This window comes from Mustela putorius, unplaced genomic scaffold, assembly GCF_011764305.1.
Source record: "Mustela putorius furo isolate JIRA1106 unplaced genomic scaffold, ASM1176430v1.1 tig00000242_pilon_pilon_pilon, whole genome shotgun sequence".
In the NCBI taxonomy this organism is placed as follows: domain Eukaryota; kingdom Metazoa; phylum Chordata; class Mammalia; order Carnivora; family Mustelidae; genus Mustela; species Mustela putorius.
In genome coordinates this window covers 18,932,685-18,957,720 of record NW_025421325.1, presented here as the reverse complement: position 1 = coordinate 18,957,720, position 25,036 = coordinate 18,932,685, and the positions used below count along the sequence as shown (strand labels likewise).

Here is a 25,036-nt window from a genome sequence, read left to right as displayed (position 1 = left end):
AAACAGAAACTCATTTTCTCACTGTTACAAAGGCCGAAAGTCTAAGACCAAGGTGTGGTCAGGGTGGGTTTCTGGTAGGGCCTCTCTTCCTGGCTTGAAGATGGCTACCTTCTCCCTGAATCTTCACAAGACTTCCCTCCTGGGTGTGTATGGAGGGAGAGCCGTCTCTGGGGTCTCTCTTCTTGTAAGGAAACCGATCCTATTGGTTCAGGGCCTCACCATCATGATCTTAACCTTAATTACCTCCTTAAAGACCCTACCTCCAAATCAGTCATGGTGGGGCTAAGGCTTCAATATATGAATTTGGTAGAAGGGGGCACAGTTCAGCCCATAGCATCTATCTTCTCACTGTGTCTTCTTCTGGTCATCCCTCAGTGTGTCTGTATCTGTCTTTCTCTCCTCTTCTTATGAGAACACTAGTCATATTAGATCAGGACCCACCCCAATGATCTCATTTATCTTAATTACTTCTTTAAAGATCCTGCCTCCAAATTCAGTCACAGTCTGAGGTGTCAAGACTCCAATATATGAATTTGGCTTATAGTGGACTCCTAGGTAGCCATTTCTGGGAGTGACTTTCCCATAAACAGGATAACTTCATATTCCAGGGTTCTTGTGATGGATGAAACTAGGGAGAGCTATCAGACCTCCAATGCTGTGGAAGGTGGTTTTGGAGATCCCTAGAAGACCAGCCTAGTCAGTGGTGCATGTCCTTAAATGTCCCTGTGGCTGGGACTCACTGAGTCACACCCTCATAGCCCTCAGCATCCTCATCTATAAAAGGGGAGTAATAATACTTATTTTAACTATATCACAGACTCAAAAAATAGTAGATGGGGAAGTGCACTGAGTTGCATGCATTGGTTACTCCGCCTGGTTTTTGGATAGGTGGGCCTTTTGGTCCAAGGATGGGTTTCTGTGGCTCATCAGACAGACTTCTCTACAGAAAGGAGGCCTGTGAGAGTAAGCAAAGCCAGTCTTTCCTGTATAAGAAAGGAGAGTGAGGTGCTCTCTGCAGTGGGAACCATTGTATTGTCTGAAACATGGCTTCTGGGAACCATCATTCCTTTTATTCTAATCATTTATCTCTTCTGTTCGGAGGGATAATACCTTAAGCCATTATCATCTTAGTGTGAATTAGCCTGAACAATTTTTTTTTTCCTCAGTGACAAGAAGGATTTGATGGGCATGTGAATCCTGACTATGTGGGAAGAGGCAGAAGCCAAGGATGGGGAGGTGGGTTCCCAGCTGGCCCCCGGGGGCTCCTGCAGGAGTAGGGAGGAGCCTTGCTAAGCTGTCAGCTGGACAGTCTGGGCAGCACTAACCCACTGGAAGCTACCTGAAGACTAGCTTGATCACCGAGTGACTTTTCCAGTGCTTTCCCTGGGGCAACCTAGAGTCTCATTCATCCACTGATTTAGTCTACCCACTCCTTCCTCCATCTATCCCTTACCCCCTCCCTTCCATCTAACCTCCCTCCCTTCCTTCCTTTCTTCCATCCGTCAGTCTCTGAAAGTAACTGAGCATGGCCATGAGCCCAGCCTTATGTGAACAAGTCCTGCTCTAGGAGCTCATGATCTTGCAGAGGAGACAAAAGGAAAAACAAACACAAACCTCAAAACTAGGACGATCTTACAGTGTGCACTGGGTTCTATAGTGACAGATGCTGGGGGAGAAGGGGAACAGAGGAGGGGCACCCTCCCCGGGGGAGTAGTGATGAGGGAAGGAGTCCAGAGTGAATTCTCAGAGGCCATGTTTAGGCTGGGTCTTGAATAGTGAGGGGTTAATCAGTTGAAGGGGAAAGGGCATTTTAGGATTCTGTAAGAGCATGAACAAAAGGAGTGAGGAATGTTTTGGCTTAAGATGTGTTGAGAAGGGATGTCTTGGGATGGAGAGGAGGGAGGTGCAGAGGCAGGTGGCTCATGAGTCAGCAGCACCACTTCCTTCCTGAAGCAGGGGAAGTCTCAGCCACCCCAGCTCTGACCTTCTTGCTGGGCTGGTGGGCCTGCTGTTCCCAGACGGATGTGGCCTCCACACGGGGCTCTGCCCAGTGGGGCTCTCTGCAGAGGCGACAGCAGCCAGGAAGTTGGTACATCCAGCACTGGGTAGGTCCAGTCAGTGTTAATCCAATGAAAGCTGCTGACTAACAGCTGGAGGAGACTAGACCCCAAATGAAGGAGGCTGCAGGGATGACTCAGTCACCTCATTCAGTCAGCATCAGCTATGTGCCTGCTGGGGTCTAAGCCAGCTGCCACACAGTGGCAAGGATGGGAAACAGGGCCACTAACTTCCTGGGACTTACAGTTTGGGGAAGGAGAGAAACTCCAGGGATGCCACTAGATAGAAAGTGATGGGTGGGACAGTATGGTGGGAACAGGACTCCATGCAGTCCTCATACTGACTTTGCTCCCTGGAGAGTGGGTTTAGGCTCCTTTCCCTGTGAAGAGGACCATGAGTCTGTATAGTGTCTAGTCCAGCATCATAGCCCCCAGCCTATTTCCCAGCAGCCAAAGGAATCACTGCATGGCCACTGTGTCCCTGCCACCATTTTGACAAGGCAGCTTCATGCTGAAATGAACATGCAGGGCTACATGGAAATGTGAAGTGTCTAGTGTGGGTAGAGGAGACCAAGATCTGCAGACTTGCATCTCATCCCACCGCTGTCACTGTGAACCTTAGACAAGCCTCTCTACTCTCCGTTGTTTCTTTATAAAACTGGTTCACTCTCATGTTCTTGACATCCTCTAGGTGTCTGTCCCAGAAACAGAGCCACAGAGCTTAGGTTCACCTCCGAACTCTGCCACTTACCATTTGTGTGACCTTAGGCAAGTTATTTGACTTCCTGATGCATCAGTTTCTTCATCAACAAAATGGGACCTTGATGGAACCTACCTCACAATTGAGTTAATACACGTGAAATACTTAGGCCTGAATTTGACATTATTCTGCACTCCATACATGTTAGAAAGCAGAGAGAAAGAGAGGGAGGGAGGGAGAAAGAGAGAGAGAAGCAATCCTGAAGAAGAATCACAAACTAGAGCAATTATGCTTTCTATTTTCCAAACTTACTATAAGTTATTGTAAGCAAGACAGTATAATGCTATCATGAAAATAGATAGGAGGGTCAGTGGAACAGAACTGTCCAGAAACAAATCCTTACATTTATGGGCAATTAATATTTTTTGAGGGTGCTGGGACACTTCAATTGGGGAAAGACTAGTCGTTTGAGCAAAGGGTGCTGGGACTACTGACCATCCATATGCAAAAGAACGAAGTTGGACTCCTACACTGCATCTCACATAAAAACCATCTAACATAGATCATAGACCTAAAGGTAAGAATTAGAGCTGTAAAATTCTTAGAAGAAAACAGAGGAGTAAATCTTCATGACCCTGGGTTAGGCAAAACATTCTTAGATATGACACCAAAACCACAAGCAAAAACAGAAAAAAACTGACAAGTTGGGCCGTACTAAAATTAAAAACTTTTGTGCTTCAAAGAACATCATCAAGAAAGTAAAAAGACAGCATATTGAATGGGAGAAATATTCGCAAAGCATATATCTAATAAGGGACTGGTATTTAGAATATATGAAGAGCTCTTACAAATCAACAATAAAGAGACAAGCCAATTTTTAAAAGGACAACAGTTTTGAATAGCTATTGCTCCAAAGAAGATATGTAGATGGCCGATAAGTACAGGTCAAGATATACAATATTATTGGTCATCAGAGAAATGGAAATGAAAATTACAATGAGATGTCACTTGACACCAACAAGGATGACTAAAATAAAAAGACAGATGATGGCAAGTGTTGACAAGGATGTAGAGAAATTAGAATCTTCACACATTGTTGCTGGAAATACAAAATGGTGTAACCACTTTGGAAAACAGTCTAGAAGTGCCCCCAAAAGTTACACTAGTTACCATATGACTTGAAATTTCCATTACTAGGTATATGGCTAAGAACATTGAAACCACACATCCACACAAAAACTTACACATGAATGTTCACAGCAGCATTGTTCATGGTATCCAAAAGGAGGAAACCACACAAATGTTCATCAACTGATGAAAAGAGAAACAAAAGGTAGTATAACCATCCAATGGAATAATATTTGGCAACAGAAAGGAAAGAAGTATGGATATGTACCACAACACAGAAGAACCTTGAAAGTACTTTGCTAAATGCAAAAAGCCAGACACAAAATATCATGTATTGCATGATTCCATTTCCATGAAGGCAACCCACAGAGATAGAAAATAGAGTAGTGCTTGCCAGGGGCTGTGGTGAGAGAGAGTAGAGAATGACTGATAGTGGGTTCAGGCTTTCTTTGGGAGGTGATGAAAATGTTCTGCCATTAGAGAACAATAATGGGCTGGCTCAGAGGCAGGTGGAACTTAGACATGAGATGGGGCTCTGAAAAGGCTGAGGAAGGGTGTAGGGAAGCTACGGGAGGCCATGTGGCAGACCCTGTGCTGTGGCTAGGGAAAGGAAGGAACATCTGTATAGCTGGCTCTTCCTCCCGGCCACCCAGCCCAGCTCAGAATTACACTGAAGCTGATCCCATGCTCTCCTGGCCCACTGAAGGAGGTCCAGGGATTTGTTCCTGACTCTTGGTCTACCTGTCATACCTTTGGTCTAGTATCATCCAGTCATGGGGTCCAGATGCTGACTCATTGCTTTGGCCCCCCTCCCCAGGCTCAGGCTCCCCGTGTCCATCTCAAACATGTAAGGAGGACATGGCATCCCTCTTCCATGGAGGCCACCAGCCACGTATGGGCCCATTTCCTACTGGCTCAAGCTGGGGCTGACCATGGAAGGGCCCTGGGCTCCCTAACAGCTATTCCTATTGAGGTCCTCTGCCCAGGAAATGCTTGACAGCACCACTCTGCTTGGCTGCACCCTTTCCCAGAGAGATCGCTTGAATAAAGGGAACAGGACAGCCTGCTAGCCCCCAGGCTAGGCCACATGTCCCCAGGCATGCCCCTCACCCCCAGGAAAAGATCGGGTTCTGGTCCCAAATGCCTACTGATGGCATGGAAGGATATGAGGGCAGTAAAGATTGTTCAGACCAGACTTCTCATTTTACAGGTGAGGACATTAGGGTCCTGAGAGGTTGAAAGACTTGTATAAGGTTGCAGAGAGACATGGGGACAAAGATCAGAGAGATAATGGTGATGTAGTGACTAACTACTATTATTTGGGACAAAAACCAAGTTCTTCCTGATGAGCAACAGGTAATCCCTTGTCCCCTCACTCCTGCTCAGCCTCTAGACCCCCAGCGGATGTCCTTGCCCCTTCTCCTCTGAGCTGCTGACTGGGTGCTCCTTCAGCATGGCTCAGCCCCTCACCCATGTACATACACACTCGTGTGCACACATGCTCCTCCATCTCCATCCCTTTAACTCCTTTATTTCTCCTGCAGCACTTCCCACCCTGGGGGATGATGCTACTTATTTGTTCCTCTGTTCTTGGTCTGCCTATCCCTGGAACATGAGTTCCAAGGGCAGGGTGGGGATCGGGGTGGGATGCCCATGTGGGACCAGGGACTGGCCCAGGATAGCTTCTCCTGGGGAAACTGATGGATGAATGACCCCCAGGAGTAGCACTTGGTGGTTTTGCAAACACCTTCACAGAGAGACCTTAGAGCACACTACTGAGATTCTGGGGCTCACAGTCAGTACTGAGAGTGAGTCCAAGCTCATGCTTGCACTGTGACCTTGGGCAAGTCACGGATCATCTCAGGTTGCTCCTGTGTGGAAAGGCACCGAAATAATACCTACCAGGTGGGACAGCCATGAGGGTTAATCAAGATGGCACATGAGAGGCTTATAGCAAATTGCCTGCCTCGTAAAAAATGTTCAACAATTACTCACAGACGATCTTGGGAGAGGGATAGTATGGCCAGTGAGTGAAGGATCTGTGGTGCTAGCCAACTGTATCATATGCTGTTGCCATCTCAAATTCTGTTCAGAATGTGCTGAGGTATGAATGAATGAATTATTAAGCATTCTCTGTCTGAGGGAGGAGACGAGGCTTTCTGTTCTTGGTATACGTTCTTAGAGGAAGACTGTTGTATGGACACATTATTTTCTTCATTTGCACCTGCTGGAAGTTAAAGGAAAATCTTCAAGAGATCCTTATCCCCCTTTTATGGATGAAGCAATTGCTTCTCATGATGTTGGTGTTCTTCCGCCCATTTCTGGGCTGGCCAGTGGGAGTTACAGAAAAGACCCGCACCCATGATTCCTGGTGCAGCCACCTTCTGCCCTGTGAAGGACTGATGGCATAGGATAGGTGCTCTCAGCTCTGATAGGCTCATAGAAGGGCTTCATGCTGCCTCCTGGCCTTCGGAGTCCCAGGAGGTGAGGCATCTCCAGCCTGCAGGTGATCTAAGGCTAAGGTTAGTCACCACCTCCACGCCCACGTCCAGCCAGGCTGGAGCTGGTGAGCATCATGGTCCATCAGGGTCAGAGCCTGCTCTCAGCCCAGCCTACATGGCTGAGATGTTGTGTTACCTCTTATGACCTCTTCTGTGGCATGGCTGCCAAGAAAGAGGGAAGGCAGGGCTGAGCTAGGTCACCAAGAGGGGGCCTTCTTCCTAGAGGTTTTGGAACAGTATAGAGAGTCTGCATGGCTGCCTTTAAGGACTGGACATTTGGGAGAAAGTGGGAAATTAGCATTCATCTCCTTACTTTACTGATGGAGGTCTGGTGTTGGGCAGAGGTGGCAAGGCGTCCTAGGTCCTAAAGCCAGTCAACTGCAGAGGCTGGGGCCCAGGCTTCCTGACTCTGAGCCAGAGCTCTTCCTGCATTCCCGGGTGTCCCAGCTGAGAATGGGAACACTTGTCAGGGAGCAAGCAGCCTGAGTGTGAGGCTGGCTCCGCAGAATTCTGGTCTGGGTGCAGGGGAGTACCCTGGCCTTTGCTGCCCTCTCTTATGCCTGACTTTGGGGGGTTCCCAGGAAGGCCAGGCTGCCCAGGACGTCGGTGAGTGGGCCTTAGCCCTGCATTACCTGGCAGTGTGCTCTGGCCTCTCTAGCTGGCACAGTGCAACCTCTACTAAATGCCACCGTCTATTTCTATTTTTAGCTTACTTCCCTGGGTGGCCCAGGAAACAGCACACAGGACATTGTCTGGCTTCCTAGCCTGGAGACAGGCCTGGATACAGAAGAGGACTTGAAGGAGCAGAGGCTGCACTCCTGGGAGACACTGAGCCTCTTCCATGCAGGACAACAGCCTTGGGGTGGGGAGTTGAGGACCCTCTAGGATGAGACAGCCCAAGTCCTGCAGGGTGACTGCTGATGTGGAAAGATCTCTGACTAGCAGACCTGTCCCTATAAGGTCTGCAGGGTCAGGATGGTGCCAGGGCCCGTGAGCTCATCTGGTCTTAGCCACTCATTTCACTGAGAAGGAAACACAGGAGGTGAGAATGTTCCCAAGGCCCCTCAGCCAGGACAGGGGCAGCATCAGGACACGGCAGGAGAACCTTGATGCCAGGGTCAAGTCCATCAGTGAGTGAGTCATCACATGAGCTGTCCTCAGTCGGCTCCTCACTCACCAACGGCAGTGTTCACAGGTGGAGGGTGATTCTCAGAGCTCGAGTACTAAACTCACACACCAGCAGGGCAGTGACTGCATCTTCTCTCGGGACCCACAGAGCTGTAGGATGGGGAGGCTCCATGCAAAGGGAAAATGGCAGGGACGAGGCTAGTTCCCCTGTACCTAGCGCAGCACCTGGTGTGCAGCCCAACTCAACGATGTCTGTTGAATGCTTGAATACAGTTGGGAGGGGTCTGGATTGCTACTCGTGAGAGTTTGAAAGGCAAAAGCTAGGACCCATGAAAGGATACCTGGGAGGCGAAACCACTGGAGTTCATGATCCCCAAGAGGAAGTATGGGGGATCCTCGAAGGGTTCCCATTCATTTGCCACAGATCCATTGTGGGTCATCAAGGGGCTGCTGGGGTGTTTTAGCCACACTCTGCACCTGAGGCTCTTGGCAAATGCGCAGGCACAACCTCCTGCCTTGAGTGCCCAGGGCTCCCTGGGGCCACTGCTCCGGTGGGGGCTGGGGGCCATGTTTCTATGTTTATCATATGATCAAAAGCCCCCGGCAGAGTGCAGGTGACTTGCCTTTAGATCCCTGGACCCCTCTCATAGTTGTGAGGCACTTCTACAGCTGTGAAAGATTTCCCTTATTTAGGCAGAGTTGGTTGCCCCCGTTCTACTGGGGCAGCCTGCATGCACATGGGCTGCCTTGGGCCCTGGCAATACCCTTTGACTGGTCTGCAGGCAGAGCAGTACTGTGAGAGCCTGTTGTCAGGAGCCTTCATTCTAATTTGGGGAACAGCAAAGTGGCGTCTCTCATTGTAGACATGGCCGTGGTTCCACTTCCAAGCAGAAAAGCATAAGGTAGCACTAATGACCAGACAGGCTTGCTCACCTGATTGGAAAAGCACATGGTGGCCAGAGCGAAGCATCAAAGGCAGTTACATATTCATTCAGGACTGGGGGCCTGGCTGGGCCAGAGTGAGGCTTGAGGACAAGAGGAAGGAGGGGCGGAGGGTGGGGAGAAGTCCCTCTGAGCCGTGCGAACTCCAGGTCTGGGATGTCCCAGTGGAGACTCAGGGCAACCCTGAGCCTGGAGATAGGGAGGCTTTCCTTATACCTGCCCTGGGCACTTAGAATATAAATGTATGAACTTCCTAGAGATCAAGAATTTTATCAACAGGCTGTCTGATTGATTCATTCTTCCATGGAACAAACTGAATGCCTACCAAGTGCCCAGCGATGTATCATGCATTTGATATGCAAAGATAAACCAAGCCCCAAAACTTAGCCTCCTGGTCTCTGGCCTTCTGGGTACTTATAATGGGGAACAAGAAACATTTCTCCAATATGTAGGTTTTCAAAGTGTTTCAAGATTTTTAATCAAGTTTTTTGCCACGTCTCGGAGGAGTAGCCCTGGTGGAGAAGGAGACAGGGAAGACTGGGGCAGTTTCTGCCCACACCATGCTCTTCTGAGCCTGGGGATGTTAGAGGGTGCTTAGGCCACCCTTCCACCAAGACCCATCCAGAAGACCACTGGATGACTCCCACTGAAGCCTCCTCCCTTCCCTAAAGCTTTATGCTGCTTCCCCCTGCTATTTCTCCTGGGCCCTTGCAAAGAAATGCCATTTCATGCCTGCTTTCCCAGATGTATGCCCTGAGTCTGCCACCATTGCTCAGCTGATGTCAGGGACACTGGAGAGAAGGGCTAAAAATAGCTCTGATTTGATGCACTGCTCTCAGGGGTGAGCTGGCAGCTAGCCCCTCCACCTTTCCTCCACACCGAAGGCATTTCAGCTGGAGTGTGTGTGTGTGTGTGTGTGTGTGTGTGTGTGTGTGTGGATTGGGTGTGTATGTGTGTGGCAAGGGTGGGGGCAAGTAGGGGCTTCCAGGGCCAGCTAGGAAGTGGAAGGTTCTAGAGTCTATGCCCATACTCAGAGGGAGCCCGTGGCCCATAGCTGGGTCTGTGTGGGCATATATATTCCCCTGTGCCAGGCTGCTGGTCCTCTCGAGCCACTGGATCTGGCATTTTGAGTGGTTTTGAGGGAGCCCACAGGTGGACTTGTGCACAGATACATGTGTATGTGCTCATGTGGGTGTTGGGTGCATGGTTCTGTACCTGTGATAAAATGCTAGGGCCGAGAGGGCCCCGGGCAGGTGCAGCTGCTATCCTCTGGGAGCTGGGGGTATCTGACATCTCACAGCCCCAACTGATTTGCTTTTGTCTTCCTGAACTGTCCAGAGAGGGGCAGAAAGCCTGTCTCATTATAGCATTATCCTGCCAGTCTGGTTGGTAAGTTTTCTCTTGTGTACAGTCCAAGTCTTTCCTGCTTTTTCATTGAGCTCCTGACCCCATTCTGGCCATCTGTGTTGGGGAATGTGCATTTCGTGTATTCGAAGTTGGGGTTGCAGGCATCTCTTGGCCAAATGAGACCAGCCTTCCATTTGTGCAGAGGCTGTATTGACTTTAGCACCCCTGATTGATGTCGCCGTGGTGGGTTTGGGCCACTGGGGGTACACGGTTAAAATCTAGCTGGGAAACATGTTTCCATAAGTGACTTTGCCCCAGTGTGGGCTGAAAACAGAGCTGTGGTCGGGTCTGGAAAGAGGCCTTGAGGAGGGGAAAACAGGCAGCCAACAGAGCCAAATGAAGGCTTAAATTTGGCTTTCTAATTTGGACATACTGTTTAATCCCTCTGAGTCTCAGTTTCCTGATCTGTAAAATGGGGCTCATAGGTTATCCAACATGGGGTTGTTGAAAGGAATAAATGAGATGGGGAGGGAAGGGGAATGAGAGAAAGCTAACGAACAGGAGAATATAGTGTACAGGGTTAGAAGCAGCCTGTTTGGACCCCAGCTACCTCGTGTGAATCCCAGTCTCTGGGTCCCTGGGCTTTCTCTTGCTTCCATTTTTTCACTGTAGATAGTCTTCAAGTTTTTGTGTCAAATGACTTAATATGTATAGAGTGCTATCATTGTGCCTGGCTTCCAGGGAAACCCAATAAATGGGAGCTATTGGTGTATTGGAGACTCCCTATAAGGGGAGGATAGGGAGGAAAATCATTTGACCCTGACGTGGTGTAAGGCACATGGACTGTGGACTCCATGGGCTCCTGCTCTTACCTGTGGGCTGTGAACTCCATGAGAAGGAGCAGGGAGCCACAGCTGTTGGCTCTCTGGACAGCATCAATGAGGACATAGAGACAGGCACACACCAGGAGGGGCTGGGGGTGGAGAGCCATTAGATGTGGTCAGCGGGTAGTAGAGAGGTGGGGGTGGTAGGATACTGAATCCTTGGGTGTGGAGCCAAAGGGGGAGCCACCCAGGTGACCAAATCTAGGTCAGCTTGGAAATCCTCCTCTGTAAAATGGGGATGGTGATAATACTAACCTGGCAGAGGCTTGTAGGCTGTCCCCTGGCCCTGTCTGTGATGACTCAGGTGCTGACCCCCTTACCCCCAAGGTCTGTGAATGATCTGGAAGGACTGGGAGGACTTTTGCTTGTTCCTGCTGTTTGCTCTCGCTCCAGGCCCACAGGGAACAGCCACAGGGCCTCCTACCGGGCGCTGAGTCAAAGGCGTGCAGGTAGGAGCACAGCTTCTATGTCCCAGCAGCCTTGGAGCCCCCCAGCTGACACCTTCCTGAGTGGCCCTGGTGACCCAGCTCAGCAATTCACAGCAGGCGACAAGCCCCAGGCTGGTGCGGTGTCCACACGAGCCCTATGGAGTCTCCTTCCCCTGCCCTTCCTTCGGGCCACTCTCTTCTACAGCCACTGCATGGCCACCGATCCTGGATCCTTCCAGCCCTGGGATGTGATCAGAAATGGGAAGGGGGCACGAGAGGCAGTGTTTCCGTTTCCACCCCGAGAAGGATGGGCCAGACAAGAGCCCAGACTCACAGTGGCGCAGCAGCCCCTTCTGTCCTCCGTGTCTGCCCGTCCTCCTCGTCTGCCCGTCCTCCTCAAGGAGGCCCTAATGACAGGTGGTACTGTGGTGGTAGGGGGAAGCCCTGGTAGGAGACCACCCCCCTGTGCTCCAGAGTCACAGAGACTCAGAGACACAGTGTGTGCCCTACGGGTGTCTGTACAGCCAGAGCGTAGAGGTGTGTAGTACACACATGTCCATGACAATTTGACCATGTGTATCTCCGTGCTGTGTGGGACACGCTGCATCAGTGCCATGTGGCTGTGTGGGCCTGTGAATGTCATGTGTAGTTAGCATGTCTCTGTGCTAAGTGTGAGGGCACTGAGTACAGTGTGCATGTGTGTCCGTGTGTGGTGGTGTGCAGTGGGTTCTTGGGGGAGGACTTCGTCTGAATGCAGTTGCATACCTGTGTGTGAGAGAGAGAGTGGGCCACACCCACCCAGGTAAGGGTCGAGGTGTATCATGGGGGTCCTGGAGGCATGGCTACTTGTACTTAAAAGCAACAAAAATATAAAGAAAGACTTTTTGTTTCAAATAGCGAAGAGCTATCCAGGTGAATGACTCTACTACTGTTAATTTCAGAGAAGAAGTGTGCCTTGAGTTTGAGGTCAGCTTTCCGAGCCTTTCAGGAAAGAGCTGGAATAATTCTTGGCCACAAAGGAGTGCGTGTGTCACCACTGCCATGGGTGCCCTGTAGGCCTGGTTGCTGGGGGCAGAGGCAGCCCTGGACAGGCTGTTGGGGGCCTGAGTGCTCCTATGGCCTTGGCCCAAACCCACCCCTGGGCTTTGGAGTTCTCTTTGGTGAGCCAAGGTCCTGCTGGAGAACTCTCAGACCGCCAGTCTCTCCAACGTCCTCACCTCGGGGTTCTCAGGAGCCACCAGGTAGTGTGGCCACCCAGATGGGGGGCTTCGAGCCCTAGAGGTGGGGATTCAGGCCCGGCCCTCCTACCTCATTCAGTCAGCATTTGTCCTCCCAGCCCATCCCGTGCACTGGGGGCTGCGCCAGGGGCTGGGGGTGCAAGGTGTGCAAAGCTAGGCTCAGTGCCTACTCTCCTGGGCTTCGGGTCCCATGGGAGTGACAGGTTTTAACTACCACACACACATACACAGCAGCCCCGCAGTTATGGCTAAAAGAAAGATTCCCAGGGCTCTCGGGGGCATGTGTGGGGTCAACAAACACTGGCTGGGTGACACCAGCAAGTTCCTGACTCAGCCTCCTTGTCTCTGAAGGCTGATAATGACGCCTGCCTCCTTGCGTTGGGGTTTGACGTGGTTAGATGAGATGGTGCAGGTCAAGCTGCGGGCCTGGGGGTACTGTGTGGCTGTTAAGTTTACTACTCTGAGCTGTTGTGCTGTTGTTACACTGTCCTCTACTCCTGCCTCCGAGTATGGACCCTGAGACATTCTGCAGTTTGGGACTTTCGGAACAATGAACAGCCGTTTGGAGTGAAGGGCTGAGGCTGTGTTTGCGGGGGACAAGGGTCTGGGGAGGGTGCTGAGGGGGAGGAGTGAGGTGAGAAGGGCCAGGAAGGCAGGATGCTGTCCAGCTGGTGGGGCGAGGCTGTAGGCACGGAAGCAACCACAGGATAGGGTAGAAGGAGGACAAGGCCTCGGGGAGGGGGTCTTCCCGTATCATGAAGGCAAGGAGGAACAGCCCCCTCCTTGGGATCTTTCCCACTGAGGTCTGCTCCCCACCAAGAGCAACTGAACCTCTACCACCCCCTCCCTGGTGTGTGAGGAGCCTGGTCTGGTGGCCCAGCCCTGTGGACCTCCTGGCAGCTTGGCAGCCGGGCGCAGGGCTATGTCCTCGCATGACCTCAGCCTTGGCATCCCATTTGTCCTGAGCCGATTGCACGATGGTCCAGGGCCCAAGAGGACAGCCCACTGTGAGGAACCAATTGTATCTCTGCACTGGCTGAAGGGAAGAGATTGCCCTTCCAGTTGCTTGGATGGAGCCTGGGGCCCCTGCCAGCTAGGAAGGGAGGGGATTTGCTGACCGGTGATAGGTTCATCATCTTATGGCCAAGAGGAATGTGGGTGGCGCCTCCTGTGGTGGTCTCTGTGTCAAGTCCTGTGTGTCCTGGGTAAGTGCTTCTGCTGTGAACCAAGAGGCACTCCTCGAGGTGGGACGCCAGGAGCCCCACGGAGAGGGCAGGAGCTGTGTTGTGTGATTTGTTCCAGCTCTGCCATCAGACTGGGTCTGCAGATGCCCCTGAGGCAAGAAGGAAGAGGTCCCCCACCACTCTCCATCCCTGCCCCTAGCTGGCCTCCCCTTCCCACCAGGGCTGGCTCTGCACCTGTGGGCTGCAGGTGAAATGCAGGGGCGGTGGTAGGCTCCCCCGGCCTGCACCCAGCACATTCCTAGTGGCTTCCTGGGGTCACGGTCCTTCCCTTACAGCCATGTGGGCTCTGGAGGAGCAGCCTTATCACAGTGACACCAGCTGGCCCTGAGCCAGGAGATGTGCGTGCAGAGGAGGAAGGCAGGCCTGGGGTGTTTGGAACTTGCTGTCAAAGTCCTGCCCGTGTGCCAGCAAGACCTGTCTGTACCTCCTGCTTCAGTATGTCACCCTAGTCTTGGATTCTGCCTTCCCTTCCTAAGGGAAACTTTAGGGACCAAGGCCAGACGGGGGCCTGAGGCACCACCCTCTGAAGTGAGCAGCCCTCCCTGGGTGGAACAGAAGAGCTCAAGAACTGGATCCCTGAAGAAGCTGGAGAGTGCTAAGATGGATACCTGAGTCCACAGTTAGGTCCCTGGCCTCACCTCAGCAGCCCCCACAACAGCTTATGCCCAGCCTCTGGGTAGGACAGTGGGGATGACTCTGACATATATCCCTGCAGCCCCTACACACTGATCTCCTTCCCCAGGTTCAGGGCAGCCCCTGGGAACGTATCAGTGCCCTTCAGCCATTCCTTCTCCCACCTGGGGGGCCATCAGCAGAGTCTGGTCCTCAACGGATGCTCAGGGCCAGGCCCAGGAGAGGAAGGCAGGGAGGCCTGTTGCTCCTCCTTTGCTTGGACTCCTCTGCCCTCCTTCTAGTGTGTAGGCAATTTTGAGTGTTCTGTACCTATTCTGGGTACAAGTTCTTAGTTGTCTTCGTGGGATATGTGATTTGCAAATATTTTCCCCCGTTCCACAGCTTGTGTTTTCATTCTCTTAATGTCATTCACAGAGCGCAAGTTTTTAATTTTGATGAAATCCAATTCGATTTTTTTCCTTTTATGGATCATGTTTTTGCTGTCCTATTTCTAAGAGCTCTTCGCGAACGGGAGATCATGAAGATTTTCTCCTGAAAGTTTTACAGTTTCAGCTTTGAATCTCTGATACATTTTAAGTTAGTGGTTGCATGGGAAGGATTAATTGTGCCCAAATCATTTGTTGAAAAGACTATCTTCTCTCCATTGAATGACCTGTGCACCTTGGATCAAAAATCAGTTGCCCCTATACGTGTAGATTTGTTTCTGGGCTCATCTGCTCCATTGATGTATTTACTTCTTCTTGCCAACACCACACCGTCTTAATTACTGTAGCTTTATAGTAAGTTCTAAAATCAGGTAGTGTGAGTTCTTTAAATTTATCTTTATTTCCCCCCCCAAATTCTGTTGGCTGTTCCGTTCCTTTGCCATCCCATATAAATTTTAGAATTGCTTGTTTATATCTGCAAAAATTCCTGCTAGGACCTTACTGAAACCATGTTAAACCTATATATTAATTTGCAGATAATTGTCATTATGTATCATCACTATATTTAGTCTTTCAAACCATGTACATTTAAATTTTCTTTGACTTTTTTATTAGTGTTTTACAGCTTCAGCATACAAACCTTGTATATCTTATTAGATTTATTTCTAAGCATTTCATTTTTTGGAGCTAATTTAAGTGGTATATATTATTAAAATTTCCACTTCCAATTTTTCATTAGTAGTCTACAGAAATATATTTAATTTTTATATACTGACCTTGTATCATGAGACTTTGCTAAACTTACTAATTAATTCTGAGCTTTTTTGCATATTCCTTGGGATCTCCCATCTAGATAATGATAAGCATTTTCAAATAGGGACAATTTGACTTCCTTCTTTGCAATCTATATATACTTTGTCTTTTTCTTGACTTACTGTACTGACTAGGACTTCTACTATGATACCACGCAGGAGTGGAAAGAGCAGACATCACTGCCTGTTTCTGATCTTAAGAGGAAAGAATTCAACTTTTTATCTTGAATATGATATTAACTGTGGGTTTGGTGGGTGTCCTTCATCTGTCGGGTTAAGGAAGTTTTTCTTTTATTTCGAGTTTGTTGAGAATTTCTTCTTCTTTCTTTTAAATCATGAATCAATGTCTAATTCTGTCAAATGCCTTCTTTCCGCATCAATTACTGTAATGTGTGTTTTGCTTTATTTGTATCATTGACCACACTGATTGATTTTTGCACGTAGAATCAGCCTTGCATTCATTCCCAATATCAGCTGGCTATGGTGTATCATTCTTTCTGTATGTTATTGAATTTGATTGGCTAATATTTTGTTGAGGACTTTTGAATCTGTTTTTAAGAGGGATATTGCCTGTAGTTTTATTTTCTTATAGAGTGTTTTTCTGGCTTTGATATCAGGAATGCTAACCTCCTAAACTGAATGGGAAAGTGTTCTTTTCTCTCCTTTTTGGGGAAAAAAAGTACAGAATTGGTGCTATTTCTACTTTAAATGTTTAGTAGACTTTATTTTTCTGAAAGAAGATTCTTTAAATTTCAGGCCCCGCAAAACCAACTGGGGCTTTGAGAGAAGGTTGTTCTTCATAATCAGAGGTTTCAAAGTACTGTTTCTGAGAGTGTCACAAGAAGCCACAGGTGACTGCAGGCCCAGAGAGCAAATCTGTTCAGCCTCCTACCTCTTTTAGAAATCATTTATTTCCCGTCCTAGCCAGTTTTAGGCAGAACTACAGCTAACTCCCAGTGGGGCAACATAGTTTGGGTAAGGCCTTCTTTGCTTTGCCTGAACTAGCATTGGCTGTGTGCCTTTAGGGGAATCACTCTACCTCTCTGAGCCTCAGATGAGCCAATGGGAGGAAGAAGATAAAGTATCTTCCTTCAAGGGGCTGGTATAAGGGTGAGAATGTGTTTAGAGAACTAGAAGTTTCTTCTGGAGGCAGATATGAGGAGCTTTAAACAATTCATGGTTTACAAAGTAAGCAGAAGAGACAGACCTGGGAAAGGAAGTAGGCAGAGTAGGCTGAAGGAAAGATGAGAGGGGAGTACCTCAGGAGGCAGCAACAGCTTTCCTCTGAGTCTTCTGTTCTCCCAGCTAGTCTCACAGGCGTTTGAGCACCTGTGACCCTCAGAGAGGGCATGATTGCATGCATTCATTTGTTCAGCATCTCCTGGGGTCACACTCTGGGCCAGGCAATTCAAAGATACAGAAACTGAGGCTCCGAGAGGTTAGGGGATGTCCCCTAAGGTAACACAGCCAGCGGAAAAATGGGCCCAGAACTGAGGAATATTCATTAAGCACAGATTCGTTCGCCATCTGGAAAATGGGGGTAATATTGAAGAGGCTACTATGAGGATTGAATGGATTCCCAAGTACGAAATTCTCAGAACAGTGCTTGGCACCTGGATGCCATACCTACATCAGCTAGTATTATTGGTAAAGATGCCGGGCCAGATTTCAGACTCAACGAAGCCACTTACTTGAGGAAGGACAAAGTTGTAAAACCACTGGAAGCTTCAGGTCCTCCAGTCTGCCCTCTGTGATGATGAATCAAGCAGGCCCAGACTGGGGAGTGACTGGTCCAAGGCCATGTGGCTCTACAGCCTAGAGACCAGGCCCGGTCTGAGCCCTTGCTCTACGACGCGACATACGCCGCCCTTCTTTTAGACCCATGCATTTCACCATCCAAAGTCCTTAGAAGAGAGATGTCATGACAGATGTCATAAGATGTGGATGCAAATCCAGGAAGAGAGCTGGACTTAATCTCTTATCTCCTAAACTAATGTCCAGGGGATGGTGAGCTTTCGGAACCTGCCAGGGAAGGGGGAAAGATGAGGGTTTTGGAGGAGCAACAGCCTATCTTTGGGGACTCAGCACATCTGGCCCTGCCCTGGGCCTCGCCTGTCACCTGCACCCCAGTGCTGCGAATGGAAGGGTGCAGGCCTTAGGAGGCTGCCTGCTGGGGATGAGATCACCTCGCAGAGAAGCTTTCCCGCTTCGCTTAGGGTCTGGCGCCACCTTGTGGCCATGCTTTGCACAAGGGCTAAGGCGGACACAGCTGGCTGGGCTGCCTCAGAGGTCACCTAGACCCACTCAGGATTTTACGTGCACCCTCAGTGGCCTCCTGGGAGCTCAAGACTCGGGGATAGAAGAGGAGGGTGCAGGAGCCAGATGGTGTGGAATTAGGTAGAAGGCACTTCATTGCGAAATCCTGAACTGGATTCTGCGATGTTGCTCCCACTACAGGGTAGGAGGCTGGTTGTGCTGGGGTCTCAGGAGGCAAGATGTCCAAATTTGGTTTTGGACTTAATCCTGGTGCACTCTGGACTGCCAGCATCTATTTGCTCATCAGCGTGGCGGTAGAGGCTCTGGCTTTGCTCACTTCCACCCTCGTTTCTTCCCATACCTTGCGATATCCGCTCACAGAAGAAATTCAAGGTTGGTTTCTCCGACAGACGTTATAGTTGAGTCAGCGTGTTCTGGGACCATTGCCTTCCATTTCCATGGCCATGACAGGCAAAGGGGCCGGCAACTTGGGGAAAATGGGGAGGAGAGGGCAGATTAAGTGTTCCCTTTGCCCTGGCAGTGCAGACTTAGGTGAATCTGAGTGCTGATGCTACCTTGGCTTGGGTCCTGGACAAGTAGGTTTGGCTCTGCCACATAAGCATTCCTCCACCTTGGGCCACCTTGTGAGGCTGGGAGAAGCAGAGTCTGTGGTCTGAGTGTACCCCTGAAGGAGTATAAATTTGTGATCTGGTCCCTGTGGGAATTTGTGGCCCATAGTATGTGTGTTGCAGCTGCCTCATGTGAATAGAGTTCAGTTTGGGGTCCTGGAGCCTGCATCTGATCTGTGAGACCCAACGCACCAAGGCTCCACTGGGCACATGGCTGTTCAGGGTTCACGCAGAGCTTCTGGACCTGAAGCCCCGACCTCAGCCAGCGCACCTTTGTCCTCCACGGCTCTGCCTTCCCAGGCCACCATCAGATCTGGCCAAATCGACCCTTCCCTCCACCTGGATGCTCTCCCATACCCCTCCAAGACTACCTGTGATCCTATCTCCTTACAGTAAGCCCTCTCCTCCCCAAATTTATCTTTGCCTTGATTTCTTCCAGTTGATCCTCTCCCTCAGACCCCAAATTGTGACCCTGCTTTCCTCTCCGCTCTCTCTCTTTCTGTTCCCTCCCACATCTCTCTCTGTCTCTCGTTCTGTGTCTCTTCTCTGTGGGTATGTGTTTCTCTCTGCTGGTCTCTGTATCTCTTTCTCTGTTTCTCTGTCTCATTCTCTGTCCCTCTATCTCTCTCTGTCTCTTTGTCTCTGTATCTGTCTCTTTGTATCTCTGTCTCTCTGTCTCAGTCTGTCTCCTTGTCTCTGTATCTCTGTCTCACTCTGTCTCTGTATCTCTGTGTCTTTCTGTCTCACTCTCTGTCTCTCTTTCTCTCAGTGACCTTGTAGCTTTCTGACAACATCCCTGCCCTTTTCCCAGCCTCCCTCAGTCCCTTGATTTGCAGATGACTCATGGGACACACACAGCCCATAAGTCACAGAACCTGAAACAGAACCACAATTCAGTGCTCTGTTTTACTCCAGAGCCTCAGTTTACCAGTAAGTTAAACGGCAATGACCAGATGTGCCCCCACTAGGCCTTGCAGGACTCCAACAGCGGGCTAACCAGATGCACCTCCTGCCCCCACCAAACCCCCCACGGAGCTGCCCTGCCCTTGGTCCTCATCCCCAGCTTTGCCTGCTTTAGTTTCCAGCAGGTTTGTTGCTCTGCTCATTGCAGGGCGGGTGTCAGGAGGGAAATACGGTGTCTATCCCAGGGAGGCTGGGTGGGTGTCTTCAGAGATACTGTAGCACAAAGGCTCTTAGGGATCCAGAGAAATAGACACAGTATTACTCATCTGGTTTGGGATCATGCTCCTCGTTGCCAAGGTGTTTGTCACAGGTCACACCAGTGGTTCAGTAGGGCTGCTCTGTGTCCCACTGCATGGGCCTGGAGTCCCCTGGAGCATTTGTTCATCAGTGGGTCTGGTACATGATTAGCACTCTGGAGAGAGGCCTGCCATTTGAAATTGGAGAGCAGCATCTTTTTACTGTTTGGGGTTTTTTTTTAATTAATTATTTTTATGATCATATAATGTATTATTTGCCCCAGGGGCACAGGTCTGTGAATCGTCAGGCTTACACACTTCACAGCATTCACCATAGCACATACCTTCCCCAGTGTTCATCACCCAGCCACCCTCTCCCTCCCACCCCACCCCCCAGCAGCCCTCAGTTTGTTTTCCGAGACTAAGAGTCTCTTACGGTTTGTCTCCCTCCCGATATCTCCTTACTGTTTTAAGCTATTTTATAAATGCATGCTTTTTGAATCTTTGCTTCTAAAGCATGATCTGTAACATCAGTATAAGGTCTTAAGTGACTCCCTGCTCCTCCCATTGCTGCCAGAGTGGGGAGATACTGAGCCCCTCTCTGTGACTGGCTTGATGATGCTGTTCCTGAACTTCCTGCAGAAATGGGTGTGGGATGCCTTCACGGTGTTGTGACAGTGCTGTCCCACCAGGACCCCTCAGCCTCCGAAGACAGGATAATTCCTTCTACATTCCATCGGCACTGGGGAGATGGTGTGAACAGTAGACAAGCTTATGGGCTCTTCAAGAGACCGAGAAGATACAAGAAAGGAGTGGGGAGAGAGTGGGAGATGGGGTTGGAGAGGCAGACAGGGTTCCATGAGCCACGAGAGCAGTTTGAATCTTATTCTAAGCATTATGGGAGGCCGTGGGAGGGTTGGAAGAAGCAGGGGGATGACATGATTGCATTTATGATTTTCAAAAAACTGCTGTGTTCTGGGGCAAGAGTGGACACTGAGAGGCCAATTAGGAGGCCCTTGCTGTGATTGAGGCAAGAGGGGTGCTAGTGGGGACGAGGCTGGGGGTGGTGATGGCGACAGAGAGGAGAGAGTGCCTAGCAGCCCAGCTAGGCTGCTGGCTGTGCCTGAGGACCACAGGGACCACACAGTATATCAACCCTGCTCTCTCAACCTTGCTAATTCATGCTTAGTGTTTTAGAGGGCACATTATACATTCCCAGGGGACAGTCAAGGTCACACATGTGGTTCTATCCTGTTGGCTGTGGCCCTTGGGATGTGATTCATGTTCCTGATCCTAAATAGATCCTGAACCTCACTTTCTTCCTGGCCCTAATAACCTTTCTGTCCCGGGCTCAGCCTCAGAGACCGCTGGCTATCTTAGATGGTACCTTTCATCCTCCCCTTCACTGTGGCTTAGAGACAGCTTCTGAAAAATTCAGGTGTAAGTGAGCCATGGGTACCCGAGAGGCATGCCCACCATGGCTGTTATCTCTCTGATCTCGCTTCCAAGCCCATGATGCTGACTCTCTTCTCCATGTTGAAGAAGGGTAGCAGGGACACAGTGTTGGAGTAATTCATACAAGTTCCTACAATTGGCAAATAACAGAACCAGCATTTGAATCCTGAGCCCGTGCCCTCTACCTAATCCCACTTTCTTTGCTGTTTGTCCCTCTCTGACAGAGCAGGGTCAGTACACCAGAATGACTGTGTCCTATGCCACCCTTGGACAGAGGCTCTGTTGCCGGTTCCGTGTCTCCCTAGTGGAAAGCTTGAACTTTCTGTCCAACAGCCATGGGCCAGTTCCTTGTCATTCTACCATCCAGATGTGGAGCCCATGCTGGGATGGTGCAGCGGCTCCCTGTCTGTCCTACACGAGAGGGACACCTAACTGTCACCCAGGACCTTGCCCCCACGTGATGCCACGCAGATTGGTCGGAGATTCACAAATCTCCTGTAGGAGATTCACAAATGCTCCTTCCCTTTCCTCCTCCCCCAGAGAGGGGCAGGGCTACATGGCAGAGGGGAAATCCTGATGGAACGTTCCCACTGGGGTCCTGAATGTGAGAACAATCACGTCCTCAGAGCTCACCTGTGATGCATCCCTGGCAGGCCCTGGGAGATCATCTGGTCCCACTCTTCCTCTGCTCATTTTTTTAGATCAGTAAACCGAGGCCAGGAAGGGGAGGACTTGACTAAGACACCCCTTCCCTGGACTGCCCATCCCCTCCACCCCCAACTCCTCCACCCCAAAGACTTAGCACCCTGTCTGGGGGCTGGGGGAAAAAAACCCTGGTCCAAGCATCTGGAAGATGTCAGAACGAAGGAGGGGACATGGGCACAGGCAGTCTTGGTTTTGGGGGATGGGGTGACCCTCCCACATTCCCTGCCCCTACCCATGCCCTCTGTGCTCTGTCTTGTTCTCTCGGCAGGTATATCCGCACCATGTACCTGGGAATTCAGAGCCAGCGGCAGAAGGAACACCAGCGACGCTTCTACTGGGCTATGATGTACGAATATGCAGACGTCAACATGTTGCGCCTCCTTGAGACCTTCCTGGAGAGCGCCCCCCAACTGGTGCTACAGCTCTGCATAATGATCCAGAAGAATAGCGCTGAGACGCTGCCCTGTGAGTGTCCCCCACACCCCCAACCAGGAGGCTGGGGAAATGACCTTATTGTTGGCTGGGACAGGGCCCTGCCTTCCAGCTGGGGGCCCCCTGGCACCTGCCTCCTGCACACTCAGTATACCTGTACACCACGTGGGCATTGCTTGTCCCGATCCCCGAGTCCCTATCATGTGATGCTCATGCAGCCCACACTGAGAGCATGTGAGTGGTACAGGGATCCCCCACACCCATGTGCAAGCCCGCTGCACCTGCCCATGACCTCTGTGTTCCTACAAACAGAGCAGAGCCAGGGGTTCACATGTCCATGGGAGCAGAAGGATGGAGTGCCCTGGGTCTCCCAGTCTGGGGGTAATGGCCCCTTTTCTTTGGTGCTGGCCTGAGCTGAGGTGTTTGCACATCGATGGGAGCGGGGAGATGGCCCAGGGATGGCATGTGACAGAAGACTAAATCACGTTAGGCAATGCCAGCAGTTTGGGACATTTTTAAGCTGTGGTGCTCTTGCTTCAAACCCAAGTCTATGTAGCAGCCCCATTTTAAAACATGCTCAAATACTTTTGTTCTAGTTAGGTAGGAATGGCAGGACCAGAGCAGGCGCACCCCACCCACTGGCCCCACCCTCTTCATGCCCCCTGTGGCCCCAGACGGTCTCCAAGGAGCCCCAGAATCCTCCAGAGCCCAGTCAGACAGCACTGACCTCTACAGCAGTGGAATTCTCTAGACACCACCTGAGAAGCCCTTTTGAGTTTAGATTAGTGGGTCAAGGCAGAGTCTCACACCATGGATGGTCAGACAGACTACGAGTGCCATGGTTGTCTCATGGTGTGTCTCAGAGCATACTTCAGGGGAAACGGGAGCTCAGCAGGGGGGAAGTTCTAGGAGAGGAGGGGGTGAAGGTTGCATCATGTGGGGGACACTTGGAACATTTAATCTGAGGAAGACTGGGGATGCACGAAACCCAACATTTGAAGGGATATCGGGGGCAGATGGTTATCCCAAAAAGATGGAGGGAGCTACAGGGAGAGTTATTGATTCAACGTGTGGCAGACATTTCAAACAGCAGGAGCCATCCATGATGGAAAGAATGTCCCAAGACCCAAGAAGTAGTGAGTTTGCTTTTCACTATGAATATTCAAGCAGAGATGCTGCTGAGGAGACTCAGTCCAGAGGTTCCTGACTCCAGAGGGCATGAGCTTGTATGACCTGGGGTAGGAAGACAGCTGCTCTCCATGCCCACCTCTCTCTGGCCCCACCTCCTTGTCCTATGGGTTCTCAGCTCTGGACCCCACAGCTCCTCTAGGTGCTCCAATGGACCCTCGGTGCCACCATGTTCATGAACATCTGCAGAGCACTCTCCAGTGGATGCCCTCTGCTGCCTTACCCCACGTGGTCTGCCGAGGACAGCCAAGCTCTGGCCTTCATGGAACAGCTTTGCCTCCTTACCTTTTCCAGATTGGCTGGCCCTTTGCAATCTGCATGCCCCTAGTCACTTGTGCAAAAATGGAGTTTAATTCAAAGGCCAGCCAAATGTTCAGGCCAGTGAACTTGATCCTGACATTCAGAGCTCAGGAACCTAGTCCTGAATCCAACTGTGCTGCCAACAGAGTCCCCCACACTCTGGGAACTTGCCTCCCAGATGAAGCCTCCTGCCCACTCCAGTCCAGGACAGTCCCAGCTGGAAATGTCCCCAAGAGAAAGAAGCCTCAGGCCAGCTGCCTCTGTCCCTCAGAACACTGGCGGCAGTCCTCCCTAGCTCTCACAGAAACAAGAAGTTGAGGGGAAGTGGGGAACTCTGAGAAGCAGCACCCACTCTTGGAGGAGGTCTCACCCAGCCAGTGGCTCCTGGCTGGAGCCAGGGTCCAACCCAAGTCTGCAGCACCAGGGACCTGCCCCAGAGAAGGGCTGTAAAGAGCTAAATAGCTAGCTAGCTCCACTGGGGTATTGGGACACTAAGCAAGAAGCCACACTGAAGGCGGCAAGGCTGACAGTCCATCTGGTCTGTCCCTTCTTTTTTGGGTAGACTCCCATTCACATGCACACACATACTGCCACTGACATCAGGAAGACTAGGGAATGTGGGGACCCTGTCTTCAGAGTCCAGAGCCAGGCCATCTGCTTGGGCAGTGAACTGGTGTGACTGCCCACGCTGAGGCCCTGGGAGTCCCTGTTTCTCCAGACCTTGGAGGAAAGTGTGCAGCATTCAGAGAACACCATTTGTTTCAGGACCAAGAGAATCACTTGGTGATAGATTCTGGAGCAAAGCCAGTGTCACAAGGGCTGACACACATGTCCTTGCTCTGCAAGCCTTGAGAGAGCCCTCATGGACCCCCGGTGGTGGCTGAGGTGTCCAGGGATGGGCACAGTGACTGTGCCTTCTGCTGAAGCCTCCACACCTGCTGCCCTCCGATCCCCAGGCTGCAGCTCCCCAGCCCAGGGAAACGTGCTCTAGAGAGCAGATTGCAGGGGTGGGGGGGGTGCTGTGGTTGGGGAGGGCTCCTCTCTCTCCCATCTGAGTCTTCCATTTCCAACTCTGTTGCAGTCTGAGACCCCCATCTAAACCTTCCTTTGCTCTATCAGTATCAAACTCCCCCCAACCCCTCTGTATCGCCGGGACGGCCTTCTTGGATTCTCGGCCACACCATGGCACCCCCAAATGGATGGGGAAGGTGGCAGGGGGGATGCCAGGAGAGAGCTCCCAATAGGTCATGTGTCCCAGACAAAGATCCTGGTCATCACTTACGCCCTGCTGTGATTTTGGATATTGCCCTTCCCCTTTGCAAGACCTCCTCCTCCACTGGATATCACGGGGAAGATGGCGACGGTACATAAGAGTTCAGGGAGATGCAGGAATGTAATGCGCACG

General features: G+C 50.8%; 1 protein-coding gene across 1 annotated transcript in view; it reads left to right on the top strand.

The window, feature by feature from the left end:
- The window catches only part of XKR6 (XK related 6), a 298,759-nt gene that overhangs the window by 250,680 nt on the left and 23,043 nt on the right, over positions 1-25,036 (top strand). Inside the window, exon 2 of the mRNA XM_004766109.3 lies at positions 21,980-22,176. Coding sequence (XP_004766166.2) covers positions 21,980-22,176 — 197 coding nt within the window. The remainder of the gene's footprint in view (positions 1-21,979; positions 22,177-25,036) is intronic.